General features: G+C 43.3%; 1 protein-coding gene across 4 annotated transcripts in view; it reads left to right on the top strand.

Moving 5' to 3' along the window:
• The window catches only part of LOC118378858 (neuroligin-2-like), a 357,211-nt gene extending 336,776 nt beyond the window's left edge, over positions 1–20,435 (top strand). For all 4 annotated transcript variants that reach the window (XM_052497269.1, XM_052497270.1, XM_052497271.1 and 1 more), the window contains 4 exons: positions 806–1,071; positions 1,420–1,573; positions 2,670–3,036; positions 18,542–20,435. In XM_052497269.1, the coding sequence (XP_052353229.1) occupies positions 806–1,071; positions 1,420–1,573; positions 2,670–3,036; positions 18,542–19,370 (1,616 nt within the window). In that variant the 3' untranslated portion in view covers positions 19,371–20,435. The remainder of the gene's footprint in view (positions 1–805; positions 1,072–1,419; positions 1,574–2,669; positions 3,037–18,541) is intronic.
• The last annotated feature ends 2,867 nt before the right edge of the window (positions 20,436–23,302 follow it).

Consider the following 23,302-nt stretch of genomic DNA (forward strand, 5'->3'; position numbering starts at 1 on the left):
CCTTTCTCATACTTTCTCTCACTTACTTCCCCCCCCCCCCTCCCCTCCCCACTATGAGGAGTAATGCTGAAGTAGCAGGTCGGCTGAGCCACGCGCTCCCTAATAGTCTTCCCTGGGAAAAAGGCTCTGCTCTGCGTCACTGCTTAAATATTCACCAGGAATCTGCGGGAGAGGGAAGGAGTGTGGAGGAATAGAGCAATACGCAGGAGGAAGAGGGGAAAGAATGAGAGCTCCCCCCTGTAACGAGGCACCACAGTAGTTCGTTTTCACCGCAGGACAGACAGAGAGAGAAAAAGAAAAGAGAAATCTGTAGAAAATAGGAAGGAAATGTGTTTCTTTAATAAGAGGCAGACTGTGCAGTCCCCCATAGATTCCCCAGTCCGGGCTGAATCTCATACAGTATCATCTCAACTATGGAGTTTAAAGCGCATTACTTTCTATCAGATTTTTTTTACAGTGACTAAGAGAGGGAAACTAGAGAAATCCGCGGAGGGAAAGTGGAACAAACGTTCACCACCTAACTAAGTATTCTTTAGAAAATTATCTTATCTCTTCTGGAAGGAAAGTAGACAAGGAGAAGAAAGCCACTTTAGACTATAGAGACACAACATTGGCTGCCACTGTAGTAATTGAACATGTACAGTACACTTTGGGCCGCATTCAATTTTCAGAGAAAAAAAAGGGAATATCCTCTCACCTTTTCTCTCGTTTTGTCCTCTGCTCCTGATATTACATTGGACGTTCATAAAACCTCCTCCTTTCAGATTCACTCGTCTAACTTCTCCTTCCACTCTCTGTCCTCTAGGGTTGTTCCAGAGGGCCATAGCCCAGAGTGGCTCAGCCATCTCCAGCTGGTCGGTCAACTACCAGCCCCTCAAGTACACCAAGATCCTGGCCCGGAAGGTAGGCTGCAGCCACTCAGAGACGGCAGAGTTGGTGGACTGCCTGAGGAAGAAGAACTTCAGGGAGCTGGTGGATCAGGACATCCAGCCGGCCCGCTACCACATCGCCTTCGGACCCGTAGTGGACGGAGACGTGGTGCCGGACGACCCTGAGATACTCATGCAGCAGGTGGGAGGAAGGAGCAGGGGGCGGGTGTATTGTTGAGGGTGGGGATGGGGTGGAGGTTAGTGTGGGTATATTAGTCATGGCTCTCTGACCGCAGAGACGTGTTCTATTGGTTCTGATGAAATCTCAGTGCCAGGGTTACCAAGAGTAACGTAAAAAGATTAAGGTTATGATAAGACATTACTATAATGGTTAAGTGTAATTTAAGACAGGTTTGTATGTTATGCTTTTTGGTGTTAATAGTGCTTTTCAAGGAGCCCAAAGTGCTTAAAATGTTATGAGGCAGCAAAATCTCATGCACTTCTAATGTGTCTACATACCTAACATGTCCTTCCCTCGTTTTGCCACAAGGGGGAGTTCCTGAACTATGACATCCTGATTGGAGTGAACCAGGGAGAGGGGCTGAAGTTTGTAGATGACAGTGAAGACAATGATGGGATCTCAGCTGCAGCGTTCGACTACACCATCTCTAACTTTGTGGACAATCTCTATGGATATCCTGAGGGTAATGGTCTCTATATCCCTACTAATTGTAAACTGTCATTGTCAAAACATATTGATTCAAAGGTTGTAAAGATGGGTAGAGGTCTGTCCGTGATAAAGAGATGCTTTTTTGACACCACACTCCACAAAGCAAGTCCTGCAGGCTCTAGTTTGATCTTATCTTGATTATTGTCCAGTCATATGGTCAAGTGCTGCAAAGAAGGACCTAGAAAAAGCTTGAACACTTACCGCACCAGACATACCACCAGGGGTCTTTTCACACTTCCCAATTCCAGAAAAAAATGAAAGAAAACGTAAAGTATTATATAGAGCCATGATTTCATGGAACTCTTCAAGTGAGTTTTTTTTTTAATCAACACGGCGTGGACGATAACTGCCGCTATCGCAACAGCTAATGGGGATCCTAATAAAATACCAGAATACCAATACCAATTCATGTGCAGCTTTTTATTGAGTAAAGTAACAATATAATAACGGTGTAAGAATATAATAACAAGAATAATAATATCATAACAATATAATGCATAACCTCTAGAGAGGAATGATGTCTCATAGCCAACTTCTGTGGTTTACTATTTGGTAAAAATGTCTCTTTAAACTTCAATTCGCTATCATGTGCCTTTTTGTCTGACCCCTCCCTTTCCCTCCCTTTCTATACTCTCTATCTCTATTTCTATACTCTCTATCTCTCTTTCCCTTTCTATACTCTCTATCTATATTTCTCTTTTCCTTACTCTCTATCTCTATTTCCCTTTCTCTCCCGTTCTATACTCTCTATCTCTCTTTCCCTTTCTCGCACTTTCTATACTCTCTCTATTTCTCTCTCTCCCTTTCTATACTCTCTATATCTCTTTCCCTTTCTCTCCCTTTCTATACTCTCTCTCTCTATTTCTCTTTCTCTCCCTTTCTATACTTCTCTTTCCCTTTCTCTCCCTTTCTATATTTCGCTCATCTTCTGGCTCCGTCTGTATCTCTCTTTCTCAACTTCCCTCTCTTGAATTTTCACTCTCTCTTGTGTCCAACCTCCCTCCCTCCCCTCTCCCTACTCTCCCTCTCCTCCCACCACCCTCCACCCTCCACCCTCTCCTCCCCTCTAGGTAAGGACATCCTAAGGGAGACCATTAAGTTCATGTACACTGACTGGGCCGACCGTGACAACGGAGACATGAGGAGGAAAACCCTCCTCGCCCTGTTCACGGACCACCAGTGGGTGGCGCCAGCGGTGGCCACGGCCAAACTGCACGCCGAGTTCCAGTCTCCCGTTTACTTCTACACCTTCTACCACCACTGTCAGACGGAGACGCGGCCGGAGTGGGCGGACGCAGCCCACGGGGATGAGATCCCCTACGTGTTCGGGGTTCCCATGATCGGAGCCACCGACCTGTTCCCCTGCAACTTCTCTAAGAATGATGTCATGCTCAGTGCTGTAGTCATGACGTACTGGACAAACTTTGCTAAGACGGGGTAGGTAGTGAACGGTAGAGGGTAGAGGGTAGAGGGTAGAGGGTAGAGGGTAGAAGGTAGAGGGTAGAGGGTAGAAAGAATGGGGCTTTGTTTGGTTTGCTCTCTCTGCTCTTGAGGACTATTTCATTTAGGGCTCAATTCAAACCGTATCGCCAAAATTCAGCACTATAATGCGCTTGAAATTTAAAGGTTATTTCCGATTGAGCCAAACTGCAGCTAACCTATAAGAATCAAAGTCCTGTCTAAGCCCTGTCTAAGCCAGGGGGGGTTCCACTAAGCTATATGGAATTGTTTTAAGAAGGTCATACCAAGGATTTCGATTTTTGAAGTATCCCAAAAAATGTGATGAAAAATCATTTTGGGCCTTACTGCTCTTAGCCCAAACAAACACACTGAATAACAGATAGTCCTTACTGCTCTTAGCCCAAACAAACACACTGAATAACAGATAGTCCTTACTGCTCTTAGCCCAAACAAACACACTGAATAACAGATAGTCCTTACTGCTCTTAGCCCAAACAAACACACTGAATAACAGATAGTCCTTACTGCTCTTAGCCCAAACAAACACATTGAATAACAGATAGTCCTTACTGCTCTTAGCCCAAACAAACACATTGAATAACAGATAGTCCTTACTGCTATTAGCCCAAACAAACACACTGAATAACAGATAGTCCTTACTGCTCTTAGCCCAAACAAACACACTGAATAACAGATAGTCCTTACTGCTCTTAGCCCAAACAAACACACTGAATAACAATAACTTAGCCCATACAAACAAACACACTGAATAACAGATAGTCCTTACTGCTCTTAGCCCAAACAAACACACTGAATAACAGATAGTCCTTACTGCTCTTAGCCCAAACAAACACACTGAATAACAGATAGTCCTTACTGCTCTTAGCCCAAACAAACACACTGAATAACAGATAGTCCTTACTGCTCTTAGCCCAAACAAACACACTGAATAACAGATAGTCCTTACTGCTCTTAGCCCATACAAACACACTGAATAACAGATAGTCCTTACTGCTCTTAGCCCAAACAAACACACTGAATAACAGATAGTCCTTACTGCTCTTAGCCCATACAAACACACTGAATAACAGATAGTCCTTACTGCTCTTAGCCCAAACAAACACACTGAATAACAGATAGTCCTTACTGCTCTTAGCCCATACAAACACACTGAATAACAGATAGTCCTTACTGCTCTTAGCCCAAACAAACACACTGAATAACAGATAGTCCTTACTGCTCTTAGCCCAAACAAACACACTGAATAACAGATAGTCCTTACTGCTCTTAGCCCAAACAAACACACTGAATAACAGATAGTCCTTACTGCTCTTAGCCCAAACAAACACACTGAATAACAGATAGTCCATACTGCTCTTAGCCCAAACAAACACACTGAATAACAGATAGTCCTTACTGCTCTTAGCCCAAACAAACACACTGAATAACAGATAGTCCTTACTGCTCTTAGCCCAAACAAACACACTGAATAACAGATAGTCCTTACTGCTCTTAGCCCAAACAAACACACTGAATAACAGATAGTCCTTACTGCTCTTAGCCCAAACAAACACACTGAATAACAGATAGTCCTTACTGCTCTTAGCCCAAACAAACACACTGAATAACAGATAGTCCTTACTGCTCTTAGCCCAAACAAACACACTGAATAACAGATAGTCCTTACTGCTCTTAGCCCAAACAAACACACTGAATAACAGATAGTCCTTACTGCTCTTAGCCCAAACAAACACACTGAATAACAGATAGTCCTTACTGCTCTTAGCCCAAACAAACACACTGAATAACAGATAGTCCTTACTGCTCTTAGCCCAAACAAACACACTGAATAACAGATAGTCCTTACTGCTCTTAGCCCAAACAAACACATTGAATAACAGATAGTCCTTACTGCTCTTAGCCCAAACAAACACACTGAATAACAGATAGTCCTTACTGCTCTTAGCCCAAACAAACACACTGAATAACAGATAGTCCTTACTGCTCTTAGCCCAAACAAACACACTGAATAACAGATAGTCCTTACTGCTCTTAGCCCAAACAAACACATTGAATAACAGATAGTCCTTACTGCTCTTAGCCCAAACAAACACACTGAATAACAGATAGTCCATACTGCTCTTAGCCCAAACAAACACATTGAATAACAGATAGTCCTTACTGCTCTTAGCCCAAACAAACACATTGAATAACAGATAGTCCTTACTGCTCTTAGCCCAAACAAACACACTGAATAACAGATAGTCCTTACTGCTCTTAGCCCAAACAAACACACTGAATAACAGACAGTCCATACTGCTCTTAGCCCAAACAAACACACTGAATAACAGATAGTCCTTACTGCTCTTAGCCCAAACAAACACACTGAATAACAGATAGTCCTTACTGCTCTTAGCCCAAACAAACACACTGAATAACAGATAGTCCTTACTGCTCTTAGCCCAAACAAACACACTGAATAACAGATAGTCCTTACTGCTCTTAGCCCAAACAAACACACTGAATAACAGATAGTCCTTACTGCTCTTAGCCCATACAAACACACTGAATAACAGATAGTCCTTACTGCTCTTAGCCCATACAAACACACTGAATAACAGATAGTCCTTACTGCTCTTAGCCCAAACAAACACATTGAATAACAGATAGTCCTTACTGCTCTTAGCCCATACAAACACATTGAATAACAGATAGTCCTTACTGCTCTTAGCCCATACAAACACACTGAATAACAGATAGTCCTTACTGCTCTTAGCCCAAACAAACACATTGAATAACAGATAGTCCTTACTGCTCTTAGCCCAAACAAACACATTGAATAACAGATAGTCCTTACTGCTCTTAGCCCAAACAAACACACTGAATAACAGATAGTCCTTACTGCTCTTAGCCCAAACAAACACACTGAATAACAGATAGTCCTTACTGCTCTTAGCCCATACAAACACACTGAATAACAGATAGTCCTTACTGCTCTTAGCCCATACAAACACATTGAATAACAGATAGTCCTTACTGCTCTTAGCCCAAACAAACACACTGAATAACAGATAGTCCTTACTGCTCTTAGCCCATACAAACACACTGAATAACAGATAGTCCTTACTGCTCTTAGCCCAAACAAACACATTGAATAACAGATAGTCCTTACTGCTATTAGCCCAAACAAACACACTGAATAACAGATAGTCCTTACTGCTCTTAGCCCATACAAACACACTGAATAACAGATAGTCCTTACTGCTCTTAGCCCAAACAAACACATTGAATAACAGATAGTCCTTACTGCTCTTAGCCCATACAAACACACTGAATAACAGATAGTCCTTACTGCTCTTAGCCCAAACAAACACACTGAATAACAGATAGTCCTTACTGCTCTTAGCCCAAACAAACACACTGAATAACAGATAGTCCTTACTGCTCTTAGCCCAAACAAACACACTGAATAACAGATAGTCCTTACTGCTCTTAGCCCAAACAAACACACTGAATAACAGATAGTCCTTACTGCTCTTAGCCCAAATAAACACACTGAATAACAGATAGTCCTTACTGCTCTTAGCCCATACAAACACACTGAATAACAGATAGTCCTTACTGCTCTTAGCCCAAACAAACACACTGAATAACAGATAGTCCTTACTGCTCTTAGCCCATACAAACACACTGAATAACAGATAGTCCTTACTGCTATTAGCCCAAACAAACACACTGAATAACAGATAGTCCTTACTGCTCTTAGCCCAAACAAACACACTGAATAACAGATAGTCCTTACTGCTCTTAGCCCAAACAAACACACTGAATAACAGATAGTCCTTACTGCTCTTAGCCCAAACAAACACACTGAATAACAGATAGTCCTTACTGCTCTTAGCCCAAACAAACACACTGAATAACAGATAGTCCTTACTGCTCTTAGCCCAAACAAACACATTGAATAACAGATAGTCCTTACTGCTATTAGCCCAAACAAACACACTGAATAACAGATAGTCCTTACTGCTCTTAGCCCAAACAAACACATTGAATAACAGATAGTCCTTACTGCTCTTAGCCCAAACAAACACACTGAATAACAGATAGTCCTTACTGCTCTTAGCCCAAACAAACACACTGAATAACAGATAGTCCTTACTGCTCTTAGCCCAAACAAACACACTGAATAACAGATAGTCCTTACTGCTCTTAGCCCAAACAAACACACTGAATAACAGATAGTCCTTACTGCTATTAGCCCATACAAACACACTGAATAACAGATAGTCCTTACTGCTCTTAGCCCAAACAAACACACTGAATAACAGATAGTCCTTACTGCTCTTAGCCCAAACAAACACACTGAATAACAGATAGTCCTTACTGCTCTTAGCCCATACAAACACACTGAATAACAGATAGTCCTTACTGCTCTTAGCCCAAACAAACACACTGAATAACAGATAGTCCTTACTGCTCTTAGCCCATACAAACACACTGAATAACAGATAGTCCTTACTGCTCTTAGCCCAAACAAACACACTGAATAACAGATAGTCCTTACTGCTCTTAGCCCAAACAAACACACTGAATAACAGATAGTCCTTACTGCTCTTAGCCCAAACAAACACACTGAATAACAGATAGTCCTTACTGCTCTTAGCCCAAACAAACACATTGAATAACAGATAGTCCTTACTGATCTTAGCCCAAACAAACACACTGAATAACAGATAGTCCTTACTGCTCTTAGCCCAAACAAACACACTGAATAACAGATAGTCCTTACTGCTCTTAGCCCAAACAAACACATTGAATGATAGTCCTTACTGCTCTTAGCCCAAACAAACACATTGAATAACAGATAGTCCTTACTGCTCTTAGCCCAAACAAACACACTGAATAACAGATAGTCCTTACTGCTCTTAGCCCAAACAAACACACTGAATAACAGATAGTCCTTACTGCTCTTAGCCCAAACAAACACATTGAATAACAGATAGTCCTTACTGCTCTTAGCCCATACAAACACATTGAATAACAGATAGTCCTTACTGCTCTTAGCCCATACAAACACACTGAATAACAGATAGTCCTTACTGCTCTTAGCCCAAACAAACACACTGAATAACAGATAGTCCTTACTGCTCTTAGCCCAAACAAACACACTGAATAACAGATAGTCCTTACTGCTCTTAGCCCAAACAAACACACTGAATAACAGATAGTCCTTACTGCTCTTAGCCCAAACAAACACACTGAATAACAGATAGTCCTTACTGCTCTTAGCCCAAACAAACACATTGAATAACAGATAGTCCTTACTGCTATTAGCCCAAACAAACACACTGAATAACAGATAGTCCTTACTGCTCTTAGCCCAAACAAACACATTGAATAACAGATAGTCCTTACTGCTCTTAGCCCAAACAAACACACTGAATAACAGATAGTCCTTACTGCTCTTAGCCCAAACAAACACACTGAATAACAGATAGTCCTTACTGCTCTTAGCCCAAACAAACACACTGAATAACAGATAGTCCTTACTGCTCTTAGCCCAAACAAACACACTGAATAACAGATAGTCCTTACTGCTCTTAGCCCAAACAAACACACTGAATAACAGATAGTCCTTACTGCTCTTAGCCCAAACAAACACACTGAATAACAGATAGTCCTTACTGCTCTTAGCCCAAACAAACACACTGAATAACAGATAGTCCTTACTGCTCTTAGCCCAAACAAACACACTGAATAACAGATAGTCCTTACTGCTCTTAGCCCATACAAACACACTGAATAACAGATAGCCCAAACAAACACACTGAATAACAGATAGTCCTTACTGGTCTTAGCCCATACAAACACACTGAATAACAGATAGTCCTTACTGCTCTTAGCCCATACAAACACACTGAATAACAGATAGTCCTTACTGCTCTTAGCCCAAACAAACACACTGAATAACAGATAGTCCTTACTGCTCTTAGCCCAAACAAACACATTGAATAACAGATAGTCCTTACTGCTCTTAGCCCAAACAAACACACTGAATAACAGATAGTCCTTACTGCTCTTAGCCCAAACAAACACACTGAATAACAGATAGTCCTTACTGCTCTTAGCCCAAACAAACACACTGAATAACAGATAGTCCTTACTGCTCTTAGCCCAAACAAACACATTGAATAACAGATAGTCCTTACTGCTCTTAGCCCAAACAAACACACTGAATAACAGATAGTCCTTACTGCTCTTAGCCCAAACAAACACACTGAATAACAGATATACCTTACTGCTCTTAGCCCAAACAAACACACTGAATAACAGATAGTCCTTACTGCTCTTAGCCCAAACAAACACACTGAATAACAGATAGTCCTTACTGCTCTTAGCCCAAACAAACACACTGAATAACAGATAGTCCTTACTGCTCTTAGCCCATACAAACACACTGAATAACAGATAGTCCTTACTGCTCTTAGCCCAAACAAACACACTGAATAACAGATAGTCCTTACTGCTCTTAGCCCAAACAAACACATTGAATAACAGATAGTCCTTACTGATCTTAGCCCAAACAAACACACTGAATAACAGATAGTCCTTACTGCTCTTAGCCCAAACAAACACACTGAATAACAGATAGTCCTTACTGCTCTTAGCCCAAACAAACACATTGAATGATAGTCCTTACTGCTCTTAGCCCAAACAAACACATTGAATAACAGATAGTCCTTACTGCTCTTAGCCCAAACAAACACACTGAATAACAGATAGTCCTTACTGCTCTTAGCCCATACAAACACACTGAATAACAGATAGTCCTTACTGCTCTTAGCCCAAACAAACACATTGAATAACAGATAGTCCTTACTGCTCTTAGCCCATACAAACACATTGAATAACAGATAGTCCTTACTGCTCTTAGCCCATACAAACACACTGAATAACAGATAGTCCTTACTGCTCTTAGCCCAAACAAACACACTGAATAACAGATAGTCCTTACTGCTCTTAGCCCAAACAAACACACTGAATAACAGATAGTCCTTACTGCTCTTAGCCCAAACAAACACACTGAATAACAGATAGTCCTTACTGCTCTTAGCCCAAACAAACACACTGAATAACAGATAGTCCTTACTGCTCTTAGCCCAAACAAACACATTGAATAACAGATAGTCCTTACTGCTATTAGCCCAAACAAACACACTGAATAACAGATAGTCCTTACTGCTCTTAGCCCAAACAAACACATTGAATAACAGATAGTCCTTACTGCTCTTAGCCCAAACAAACACACTGAATAACAGATAGTCCTTACTGCTCTTAGCCCAAACAAACACACTGAATAACAGATAGTCCTTACTGCTCTTAGCCCAAACAAACACACTGAATAACAGATAGTCCTTACTGCTCTTAGCCCAAACAAACACACTGAATAACAGATAGTCCTTACTGCTATTAGCCCATACAAACACACTGAATAACAGATAGTCCTTACTGCTCTTAGCCCAAACAAACACACTGAATAACAGATAGTCCTTACTGCTCTTAGCCCAAACAAACACACTGAATAACAGATAGTCCTTACTGCTCTTAGCCCATACAAACACACTGAATAACAGATAGTCCTTACTGCTCTTAGCCCAAACAAACACACTGAATAACAGATAGTCCTTACTGCTCTTAGCCCATACAAACACACTGAATAACAGATAGTCCTTACTGCTCTTAGCCCAAACAAACACACTGAATAACAGATAGTCCTTACTGCTCTTAGCCCAAACAAACACACTGAATAACAGATAGTCCTTACTGCTCTTAGCCCAAACAAACACACTGAATAACAGATAGTCCTTACTGCTCTTAGCCCAAACAAACACACTGAATAACAGATAGTCCTTACTGCTCTTAGCCCAAACAAACACACTGAATAACAGATAGTCCTTACTGCTCTTAGCCCAAACAAACACACTGAATAACAGATAGTCCTTACTGCTCTTAGCCCAAACAAACACACTGAATAACAGATAGTCCTTACTGCTCTTAGCCCAAACAAACACACTGAATAACAGATAGTCCTTACTGATCTTAGCCCAAACAAACACACTGAATAACAGATAGTCCTTACTGCTCTTAGCCCAAACAAACACACTGAATAACAGATAGTCCTTACTGCTCTTAGCCCAAACAAACACATTGAATAACAGATAGTCCTTACTGCTCTTAGCCCAAACAAACACATTGAATAACAGATAGTCCTTACTGCTCTTAGCCCAAACAAACACACTGAATAACAGATAGTCCTTACTGCTCTTAGCCCAAACAAACACACTGAATAACAGATAGTCCTTACTGCTCTTAGCCCAAACAAACACACTGAATAACAGATAGTCCTTACTGCTCTTAGCCCAAACAAACACACTGAATAACAGATAGTCCTTACTGCTCTTAGCCCAAACAAACACACTGAATAACAGATAGTCCTTACTGCTCTTAGCCCAAACAAACACACTGAATAACAGATAGTCCTTACTGCTCTTAGCCCAAACAAACACACTGAATAACAGATAGTCCTTACTGCTCTTAGCCCAAACAAACACATTGAATAACAGATAGTCCTTACTGCTCTTAGCCCAAACAAACACACTGAATAACAGATAGTCCTTACTGCTCTTAGCCCAAACAAACACACTGAATAACAGATAGTCCTTACTGGTCTTAGCCCATACAAACACACTGAATAACAGATAGTCCTTACTGCTCTTAGCCCATACAAACACACTGAATAACAGATAGTCCTTACTGCTCTTAGCCCAAACAAACACATTGAATAACAGATAGTCCTTACTGCTCTTAGCCCAAACAAACACACTGAATAACAGATAGTCCTTACTGCTCTTAGCCCAAACAAACACACTGAATAACAGATAGTCCTTACTGCTCTTAGCCCAAACAAACACATTGAATAACAGATAGTCCTTACTGATCTTAGCCCAAACAAACACACTGAATAACAGATAGTCCTTACTGCTCTTAGCCCAAACAAACACACTGAATAACAGATAGTCCTTACTGCTCTTAGCCCAAACAAACACATTGAATAACAGATAGTCCTTACTGCTCTTAGCCCAAACAAACACACTGAATAACAGATAGTCCTTACTGCTCTTAGCCCAAACAAACACACTGAATAACAGATAGTCCTTACTGCTCTTAGCCCAAACAAACACACTGAATAACAGATAGTCCTTACTGCTCTTAGCCCAAACAAACACACTGAATAACAGATAGTCCTTACTGCTCTTAGCCCAAACAAACACACTGAATAACAGATAGTCCTTACTGCTCTTAGCCCAAACAAACACACTGAATAACAGATAGTCCTTACTGCTCTTAGCCCAAACAAACACACTGAATAACAGATAGTCCTTACTGCTCTTAGCCCAAACAAACACATTGAATAACAGATAGTCCTTACTGCTCTTAGCCCAAACAAACACACTGAATAACAGATAGTCCTTACTGCTCTTAGCCCAAACAAACACACTGAATAACAGATAGAATCCTTACTGGTCTTAGCCCATACAAACACACTGAATAACAGATAGTCCTTACTGCTCTTAGCCCAAACAAACACACTGAATAACAGATAGTCCTTACTGGTCTTAGCCCATACAAACACACTGAATAACAGATAGTCCTTACTGCTCTTAGCCCATACAAACACACTGAATAACAGATAGTCCTTACTGCTCTTAGCCCAAACAAACACATTGAATAACAGATAGTCCTTACTGCTCTTAGCCCAAACAAACACACTGAATAACAGATAGTCCTTACTGCTATTAGCCCATACAAACACACTGAATAACAGATAGTCCTTACTGCTATTAGCCCATACAAACACACTGAATAACAGATAGTCCTTACTGCTATTAGCCCATACAAACACACTGAATAACAGATAGTCCTTACTGCTCTTTGCCCAAACAAACACACTGAATAACAGATAGTCCTTTATTTATTTATTTTATTTTTATTTCACCTTTATTTAACCAGGTAGGCTAGTTGAGAACAAGTTGGCCAAGATAAAGCATAGCAGTGTGGCCAAGATAAAGCATAGCAGTGTGAACAGACAACACAGAGTTACACATGGAGTAAACAATTAACAAGTCAATAACACAGTAGAAAAAAGGGGGGAGTCTATATACAATGTGTGCAAAAGGCATGAGGTAGGCGAATAATTACAATTTTGCAGATTAGCACTGGAGTGATAAATGATCAGATGGTCATGTACAGGTAGAGATATTGGTGTGCAAAAGAGCAGAAAAGTAAATAAATAAAAACAGTATAAAAACAGTATGGGAATGAGGTAGGTGAAAATGGGTGGGCTATTTACCAATAGACTATGTACAGCAGCAGCGATCGGTTAGCTGCTCAGATAGCTGATGGTTGAAGTTGGTGAGGGAGATAAAAGTCTCCAACTTCAGCGATTTTTGCAATTCGTTCCAGTCACAGGCAGCAGAGTACTGGAACGAAAGGCGGCCAAATGAGGTGTTGGCTTTAGGGATGATCAGAGAGATACACCTGCTGGAGCGCGTGCTACGGACGGGTGTTGCCATCGTGACCAATGAACTGAGATAAGGAGGAGCTTTACCTAGCATGGACTTGTAGATGACCTGGAGCCAGTGGGTCTGGCGGCGAATATGTGCTTTAGTGACTAAACGGATGGCACTGTGATAGACTGCATCCAGTTTGCTGAGTAGAGTGTTGGAAGCCATTTTGTAGATGACATCGCCGAAGTCGAGGATCGGTAGGATACTCAGTTTTACTAGGGTAAGCTTGGCGGCGTGAGTGAAGGAGGCTTTGTTGCGGAATAGAAAGCCGACTCTTGATTTGATTTTCGATTGGAGATGTTTGATATGAGTCTGGAAGGAGAGTTTGCAGTCGAGCCAGACACCTAGGTACTTATAGATGTCCACATTTTCAAGGTCGGAACCATCCAGGGTGGTGATGCTAGTCGGGCATGCAGGTGCAGGCAGCGATCGGTTGAAAAGCATGCATTTGGTTTTACTAGCGTTTAAGAGCAGTTGAAGGCCACGGAAGGAGTGTTGTATGGCATTGAAGCTCGTTTGGAGGTTAGATAGCACAGTGTCCAATGACGGGCCGAAAGTATATAGAATGGTGTCATCTGCGTAGAGGTGGATCAGGGAATCGCCCGCAGCAAGAGCAACATCATTGATATACACAGAGAAAAGAGTCAGCCCGAGAATTGAACCCTGTGGCACCCCCATAGAGACTGCCAGAGGACCGGACAGCATGCCCTCCGATTTGACACACTGAACTCTGTCTGCAAAGTAATTGGTGAACCAGGCAAGGCAGTCATCCGAAAAACCGAGGCTACTGAGTCTGCCGATAAGAATATGGTGATTGACAGAGTCGAAGGCCTTGGCAAGGTCGATGAAGACGGCTGCACAGTACTGTCTTTTATCGATGGCGGTTATGATATCGTTTAGTACCTTGAGTGTGGCTGAGGTGCACCCCGTGACCGGCTCGGAAACCAGATTGCACAGCGGAGAAGGTACGGTGGGATTCAAGATGGTCAGTGACCTGTTTGCTGACTTGGCTTTCGAAGACCTTAGATAGGCAGGGCAGGGTGGATATAGGTCTGTAACAGTTTGGGTCCAGGGTGTCTCCCCCTTTGAAGAGGGGGATGACTGCGGCAGCTTTCAATCCTTGGGGATCTCAGACGATATGAAAGAGAGGTTGAACAGGCTGGTAATAGGGGTTGCGACAATGGCGGCGGATAGTTTCAGAAATAGAGGGTCCAGATTGTCAAGCCCAGCTGATTTGTACGGGTCCAGGTTTTGCAGCTCTTTCAGAACATCTGCTATCTGGATTTGGGTAAAGGAGAACCTGGAGAGGCTTGGGCGAGGAGCTGCAGGGGGGGGGTGGAGCTGTTGGCCGAGGTTGGAGTAGCCAGGCGGAAGGCATGGATAATCATGGATTTATCGGTGGTGACCGTGTTACCTAGCCTCAGTGCAGTGGGCGGCTGGGAGGAGGTGCTCTTGTTCTCCATGGACTTCACAGTGTCCCAGAACTTTTTGGAGTTGGAGCTACAGGATGCAAACTTCTGCCTGAAGTAGCTGGCCTTAGCTTTCCTGACTGACTGCGTGTATTGGTTCCTGACTTCCCTGAACATATTCCCTACATGAAACAACAGATAGTCCCCAAAACAAAATCTGAAGGAAGTTTGTTCTGAAGTGTCTGTCCTACATCTGAGAGATATAAGAAAGATCAGGATTATTTACATGTGTGGCAATAAACAGTCTCCATATGTACTTCCATACATTTTTTTCACTGGTGCCGGGGGACCTTCAGACGAGTCTTGTGAGGCTTGTTGGCGTCCGTCAGAGAGTAAACACTACACTACAAATGATTTTGTGAGAAGACCGATTTCCAGATGTCTCATGGTCTGACATACACCACTCTAGCTCTGTCACCTTTCACCCCAGATGTCTCATGGTCTGACATACACCACTCTAGCTCTGTCACCTTTCACCCCAGATGTCTCATGGTCTGACATACACCACTCTAGCTCTGTCACCTTTCACCGCAGATGTCTCATGGTCTGACATACACCACTCTAGCTCTGTCACCTTTCACCGCAGATGTCTCATGGTCTGACATACACCACTCTAGCTCTGTCACCTTTCACCGCAGATGTCTCATGGTCTGACATACACCACTCTAGCTCTGTCACCTTTCACTGCAGATGTCTCATGGTCTGACATACACCACTCTAGCTCTGTCACCTTTCACCGCAGATGTCTCATGGTCTGACATACACCACTCTAGCTCTGTCACCTTTCACCCCAGATGTCTCATGGTCTGACATACACCACCCTAGCTCTGTCACCTTTCACCGCAGATGTCTCATGGTCTGACATACACCACTCTAGCTCTGTCACCTTTCACCGCAGATGTCTCATGGTCTGACATACACCACTCTAGCTCTGTCACCTTTCACCGCAGATGTCTCATGGTCTGACATACACCACTCTAGCTCTGTCACCTTTCACCGCAGATGTCTCATGGTCTGACATACACCACTCTAGCTCTGTCACCTTTCACCGCAGATGTCTCATGGTCTGACATACACCACTCTAGCTCTGTCACCTTTCACCGCAGATGTCTCATGGTCTGACATACACCACTCTAGCTCTGTCACCTTTCACAGCAGATGTCTCATGGTCTGACATACACCACTCTAGCTCTGTCACCTTTCACCCCAGATGTCTCATGGTCTGACATACACCACTCTAGCTCTGTCACCTTTCGCCCCAGATGTCTCATGGTCTGACATACACCACTCTAGCTCTGTCACCTTTCATCGCAGATGTCTCATGGTCTGACAAACACCACTCTAGCTCGGTCACCTCTCACCGCAGATGTCTCATGGGCTGACATACACCACTCTAGCTCTGTCACCTTTCACTGCAGATGTCTCATGGTCTGACATACACCACTCTAGCTCTGTCACCTTTCACCGCAGATTCCAGTGGTTTAGACGTTTACATACACTAAGTTGACTGTGCCTTTAAACAGCTTGGAAAATTTCAGAAAATGATGTCATGGCTTTAGAAGCTTCTGATATACTAATTGACATCATTTGAGTCAATTGGAGGTGTACCTGTGGATGTATTTCAAGGCCTACCTTCAAACTCAGTGCCTCTTTGCTTGACATCATGGGAAAATCAAAAGAAATCAGCCAAGACCTGTGTAGCACTCCACAAGTCTGGTTCATCCTTGGGAGCAATTTCCAAACGCCTGAAGGTACCACGTTCAGCTGTACAAACAATAGTACGCAAGTATAAACACCATGGGACCACCCAGCCGTCATACCGCTCAGGAAGGAGACGCGTTCTGGCTCCTAGAGATGAACAGACTTTGGTGCAAAAAGTGCAAATCAATCCCAGAACAGCAAAGGACCTTGTGAAGATGCTAAAGAGAAAACAGGTACAAAAGTATCTATATCCACAGTCAAACAAATCCTGTATCGACATAAAATGAAAGGCCGCTCAGCAAGGAAGAAGTCACTGCTCCAAAACCGCCATAAAAAGCCAGACTACGGTTTGCAACTGCACATGAGGACAAATATCGCACTTTTTGGAGAAATGTTCTCTGGTCTGATGACTGTTTGACCATAATGATCATCGTTATGTTTGAAGGAAAAAGGGGGAGGCTTCCAAGCCGAAGAACACCAACCGTGAAGCACGGGGTGGCAGCATCATGTTGTGGGGGTGCTTTGCTGCAGGAGGGACTGGTGCACTTCACAAAATAGATGGCATCATGAGGATGGAAAATTCGGTGGATATATTGAAGCAACATCTCAAGACATCAGTCAGGAAGTTAAAACTTGGTCACAAATGGGTCTTCCAAATGGACAATGACCCCAAGCATACTTCCAAAGTTGTGGCAAAATTGCTTAAGGACAACAAAGTCAAGGTATTGGAGTGGCCATCACAAAGCCCAGACCTCAATCCTATGGAAAATGTATGTGCAGAACTGAAAAAACGTGTGCGAGCATGGAGGCCTACAAACCTGACTCAGTTACACCAGCTCTGTCGGGAGGAATGGGCCAAAATTCTCCCAACTTATTGTGGAAGGCTCCCTGAAACGTTTGACCCAAGTTAAACAATTTAAAGGCAATGCTACCAAATACTAATTGAGTGTATGTAAACTTCTGACCCACTGGGAATGTGATGAAAGAAATAAAAGCTGAAATAAATAATTCTCTACTATTATTCTGACATTTCACATTCTTAAAATAAAGTGGTGTGTCACGATTATCGTATGAAGTGGAAATATACTCAGACTGACGTTTTGGGTACCACATGTTTAATAAAGGAAACTCACAAAGCAATAAACAGCAAAGGAAACATGAAGCCATGGAGGCAACGACACACAAACAAGATCCCACAAGAACCAGTGGGGAGATGGCTGCCTAAATATGATCCCCAATCAGAGACAACGATAAACAGCTGCCTCTTATTGGGAATCATACCAGGCCAACATAGAAATAATTAACCTAGATAGGAACACCCCCCTAGTCACACCCCGACCTAACCAAATTAAAGAATAACAAGGTTCTCTATGGTCAGGGCGTGACATAGTGATCTTAACTGACCTAAAGCAGGGAATTTCTACTCTGATTAAATGTCAGGAATTGTGAAAAACTGAGTTTAAATATTTTTGGCTAAGGTGTATGTAAACTTCTGACTTCAACTGTATGTAAGAAGCTATGAAATGTATTGATTTTGAGTTTTTTTATTTTGATGTTTTAATGTCAAATTCAAGAGGTTGTTTAACAGTGAAATATACTATATAATGTCTGTGTGTAATAACTTTGGAATACCTTTGATTGACATAATTTAAATGAGATTGGTATTCATTTCTCCTCCAGGGACCCCAACCTGCCGGTGCCTCAGGACACCAAGTTCATCCACACCAAGCCCAACCGCTTCGAGGAGGTCATCTGGACCAAGTTCAACTCCAAGGACAAGCAGTACCTCCACATCGGTCTGAAGCCCCGCGTCAGGGACAACTACCGAGCCAACAAGGTGGCCTTCTGGCTGGAGCTGGTCCCTCACCTACATTCCCTCCATGATGAATTCCCCCCCACCACCAGGCTACCTCCAGGCAGCACCCGCCCCCCCGGGGTCCCCTGGAAGCCCAAACCCCGCACCACAGGCCACCCCTACCCCACATTCCCTGACCCCGTGGAGCCCTACGGATCAGAGCGGCCCAGACTGGACCTCTTCCCCGGTGACACACGGGATTATTCCACAGAGCTGTCGGTGACAGTGGCGGTGGGGGCGTCGCTACTCTTCCTCAACATCCTGGCATTCGCCGCGCTCTACTACAAGCGGGACAAGCGGCAGGAGATGCGGCGCCACCGGCTCTCCCCGCAGCGCCACGGCGGGCCCTCCAACGACCTGGCGCACAGCCAGGAGGAAGAGATCATGTCCCTGCAGATGAAGCACTCGGAGCATGACTCGCACCACGACATGGAGCCCCTCCGGCCCCACGACATCCTGCGGCCCGCCTGCCCGCCCGACTACACTCTGGCCCTGCGGAGGGCCCCGGACGATGTGCCCCTCATGACCCCCAACACCATCACTATGATCCCCAGCACCATCACCGGCATGCAGCCCCTCCACCCCTTCAATACCTTCCCCAGCACCGGCCACAACAACACCCTGCCCCACCCCCACTCCACCACACGCGTATAGTAAAGCTAGAGCTCCCCCTGGGGGACCGGTGGACCAACTACTACGCTCTCTGGCTCCCTCTATATGGATATCTCTCTCTCTCTCTTACTCTCTGTTTCTCCAACCGTCAGCCTGCTGCCCTGATGCTGTGTACTTCCTACAGTGCCACCTGTTGAGGTTAAGTGGAAGTGCAGCTGAACTGCAGGGGCAGCAGATGTTAAGGGGGGGACATTGAGACATTTAGAAACTATTTTGATGGGGTCTCGTATTCTCTGACTCTGACAGCCCCTAGACCTTGCCAGAGGACAATCCTCTTACTGTGCTTTTCATTTAGTTGATTTTACATCCCCCTTTTTATCCGTTTCTGTGCCGTAATAGGGTCGGAGATAGTTTTTGGGGTGTTGGGTAAAGTGACCTCTGATATATTGGAAAACCTCTATCTCTCTACTCATGTCATCTGCTTACTTGATATAGTGTTTTCTCTTTTCTACAGCCATCTCTTTCCCTCTGTAGTTCTAAACCCCCCTCAAATGAACCCCTCAGCCCACCCTTAGGAATTGTTGGGAGTCTTTTTCATACAAGGCGTACAGTACATACAGTTAGCATCTATCATGAAAATATTGATATTCTGATATCGTCTTTCTACCAGCATTCTTGGTGCCAAGTACTGTGTTGTTTTCCCATCGGAGGGAACTGAGAGAGAATCAAGAGTGTGGAGCTGTATCAAGATAGCCTACTGACTGTGTTCATGAAAAGTGCCAATTTGGCCTATCTTGTGTGCTTTTCTCTTTGATTGTTTGATTGTTGCTTTCAGTTCTTATTTTTTTGTGTAAGGAGTTTAAGTGTATAGATATATAGTTATATATAAATGTGTACAAAGAAGAAGATATATAAATGGCTTTCTCAGTGGGGGATCTATGCATGAATTATTTTTTTAAATGATGATGGGGGAAGGACACTGGATAGTCAATGTTCCCACACGTCTCCTGTTTTAAACCATTTCTATCTCTATTTCATATGCTTTTTCTTCCTATTTTATTCTTCAAAAAACAAAAAATGGAGGCAATTAAAAAAAACTGCACGGATGCTTCTTTGATTTGCACAATTATCCTTTACAACAAGAAGAACCTGACTGGAACAAACATGAATAAAATAATGATCATACACCTTGAATATACAACACATTGCGTATCATCACCATCTCCCATGTTCATTGTTGACTGTCTACTAATTGCACTATAGACCACATGCTACCCCAACCAAATCAAGTACCCCAGTAAATCAAAACAACCTTTATTCTTACAACACATTTCATACAAAGCAGGTGCAAACCAATGCGACCACATATCAGTCACACAGAGACCCCTCTCTCCCTGCTCTGCTATCATCAGGCCAGGGCCCCTGAGGGCCCCTCTTATGTAATGTGAGATATTGGTGCCACTCTAGCAGCTCTGTCTTTGTCTCGTAATAACCAGGCCATCCACTGAGCCCTGGGCCCCTGTCTCTCTGTGAGTCATTATGGCAGGCATGGAAGCCATAATCTGCCACTGAAATGGCATCCTATTCCCTAGTGCACTACTGCTGGCCAGTCAGGCAAAAAGTAGTGCCTTATAGGCATTAGTGTGTTGTTTTGGACACATTTCTAGAGGTATTGGTGTCCATTATAATCTGGTCAAAAGAAGTGTACTATGTAGGGGATAGGGTGCCCTAGAGGTATTGGTGTCCATTATGCTCTGGTCAAAAAAAGTGTACTATGTAGGGGATAGGGTGCCCTAGAAGTATTGGTGTCCATTATGATCTGGTCACAAGACATCAAATCAAATCAAATCAAATCTGATCTGGTCACAAGAAGTGTACTATGTAGGGGATAGGGTGCCCTAGAGGTATTGGTGTCCATTATGCTCTGGTCAAAAGAAGTGTACTATGTAGGGGATAGGGTGCTGCAGGTAGAGATATTGAAGGTACATACAGTACTCAAGTCTTGGAGGCTTTCCTAATTCTGTTAGTAGAAAGGAAAGAAAAGGACGGGCAGTTCTCACTCTCCCTCCTTCTTCCACACATTCTGTCCTATCTTCACCTCTATTTCCAGCACATGCATATTCTGTTTGATGTGTGTGTGTGGTGTGTGTGTGTGTGTGTGTGTGTGTGTGTGTGTGTGTGTGTGTGTGTGTGTGTGTGTGTGTGTGTGTGTGTGTGTGTGTGTGTGTGTGTGTGTGTGTGTGTGTGTGTGTGTGTGTGTGTGCGTGCGTGCGTGCGTGGGTGTGTGCATGTGCGTGTGTGTGTGTGTGCGTGCGTGCGTGGGTGTGTGTGTGCATGTGCGTGTGTGTGTGCGTGTGGGTGTGTATGTGTACGTACGTACATGTCAGCACAGCTTCACTGGGGCATGGGTAATTAGAGTGCATAGAGAATGATGGAGGGAGACAGAGAGGGAGAGAGGAGAGAGAGAATGAGAGAGACAGACGTCTCAACTCAGAGGCTCATCCCCATGATGCGAACCGTACTCCAAAATAACATTTCTCCAACTGCTTACACACACACATTCTATTTTCCCTATCCCTTTCTCCTTTCCTCCACCAGTAAACACCAACATTTAACTAACTAGGCGTAATAGCTACATGAATGTGAAGAGTTGAGTAGAACTCACATACTTTTAAACTCATAACTTTGCTGTGTACAGTCATTCAACCCTGCATCTCCTGACCCTTAATCCCTGACCCCTCACCCTGCTGACTCTGTTGCTCCCACAACCCCTTAGCTCTACTGCTGTATATGTAACTCTAAGCACACTGAGCAAGACTGGGGGTCTGTCAGCCAGGCCATGGTCTTTGATAACAAAGCGGGGAGAGGACCTTAGACCAAGAGGCAACAAAGTGATCAGTTGTTGCTGGGTTTTAGTTTTTCTTTCTTTTTTTTAACAGGGAAAAACACATAAAAGTCGAGGGAAAGTCTATAGAGAACGTCCCCGACTGTAATGCTCTAATATGGCCAGTAGAGGGGGCCGACGGGTTAATATGATTAATCCCACTGAACAAAACTGTAGAGCTGTGAGTGTGAACCCACAGTGCACTGTATCCTCTATGGGAAACCGTTGGCGACCATGTTGTGTCTGTGCTTGTGTTTAGCTTCAGACTTTTCTTTGGTTTCTATTTCATTAATACTTGAGGATTATGGAAGTTGCGGGGAGAATGTGAGAGAACACAGTGGTAGAGTCAGACTGTGTTAGCCTACTGAGAGAGACAGTGTGTGGTGGGGAAATGATCAGCTGCACAATATACTGTAACATAGACTGGACTGGGGTTGTGGTCAGTGGGAGCGAGAGAAGACTTAACACAAGCTGTGTTCTTGGACTAGAAGAAGAAACCTGGGAGAGAGACTCAAAGCATCCAAGTCATCTTCACAGCCTTAAACAAAGGGGAAAGGTTGTGAGATGTAACTGGTCAACTGGGACAGTGGACAGACTTATTTCATCGATGGGAGGGATCAGAGTCTGTCCTATGAAGAGTCGCGGTGCCATTATATCCTAGTGAACTATTTTATACTTATTCATGTGATGTCGCAAAGGAAACTACTACTAGTACATATACAACAAAACAGAACTTCAACTAGTAGAAGAGCGGCAGAAGCTATTTATTTTTTTCTGTTCTTTTCCTCTACTATTTTATAGGTTTACACACGAGAGGGCGCCAGGGTGACACACAATCACCATAACAACGTACCTGTCATTCTCTGAACATTCGGAATGTGGAGGAATACATTGTTGCGTGACATAGAGACACGTCAAAAAAGAGGAGCAAAACTGTACATTTTTAAGTGTAAGAACAAACAAACAGGCAGAAATATTTGTAAATATAAAGGTTTCTTGTTTGTGTTTTCGAGTGAATGAAATGACTTTGTGACAACACCAGAGACAACAGGTGCAAGTTGATAAGGGGCCACCAGCTAGTATTGTACCT

This window comes from Oncorhynchus keta, chromosome 35 (assembly GCF_023373465.1).
Source record: "Oncorhynchus keta strain PuntledgeMale-10-30-2019 chromosome 35, Oket_V2, whole genome shotgun sequence".
In the NCBI taxonomy this organism is placed as follows: Eukaryota; Metazoa; Chordata; class Actinopteri; order Salmoniformes; family Salmonidae; genus Oncorhynchus; species Oncorhynchus keta.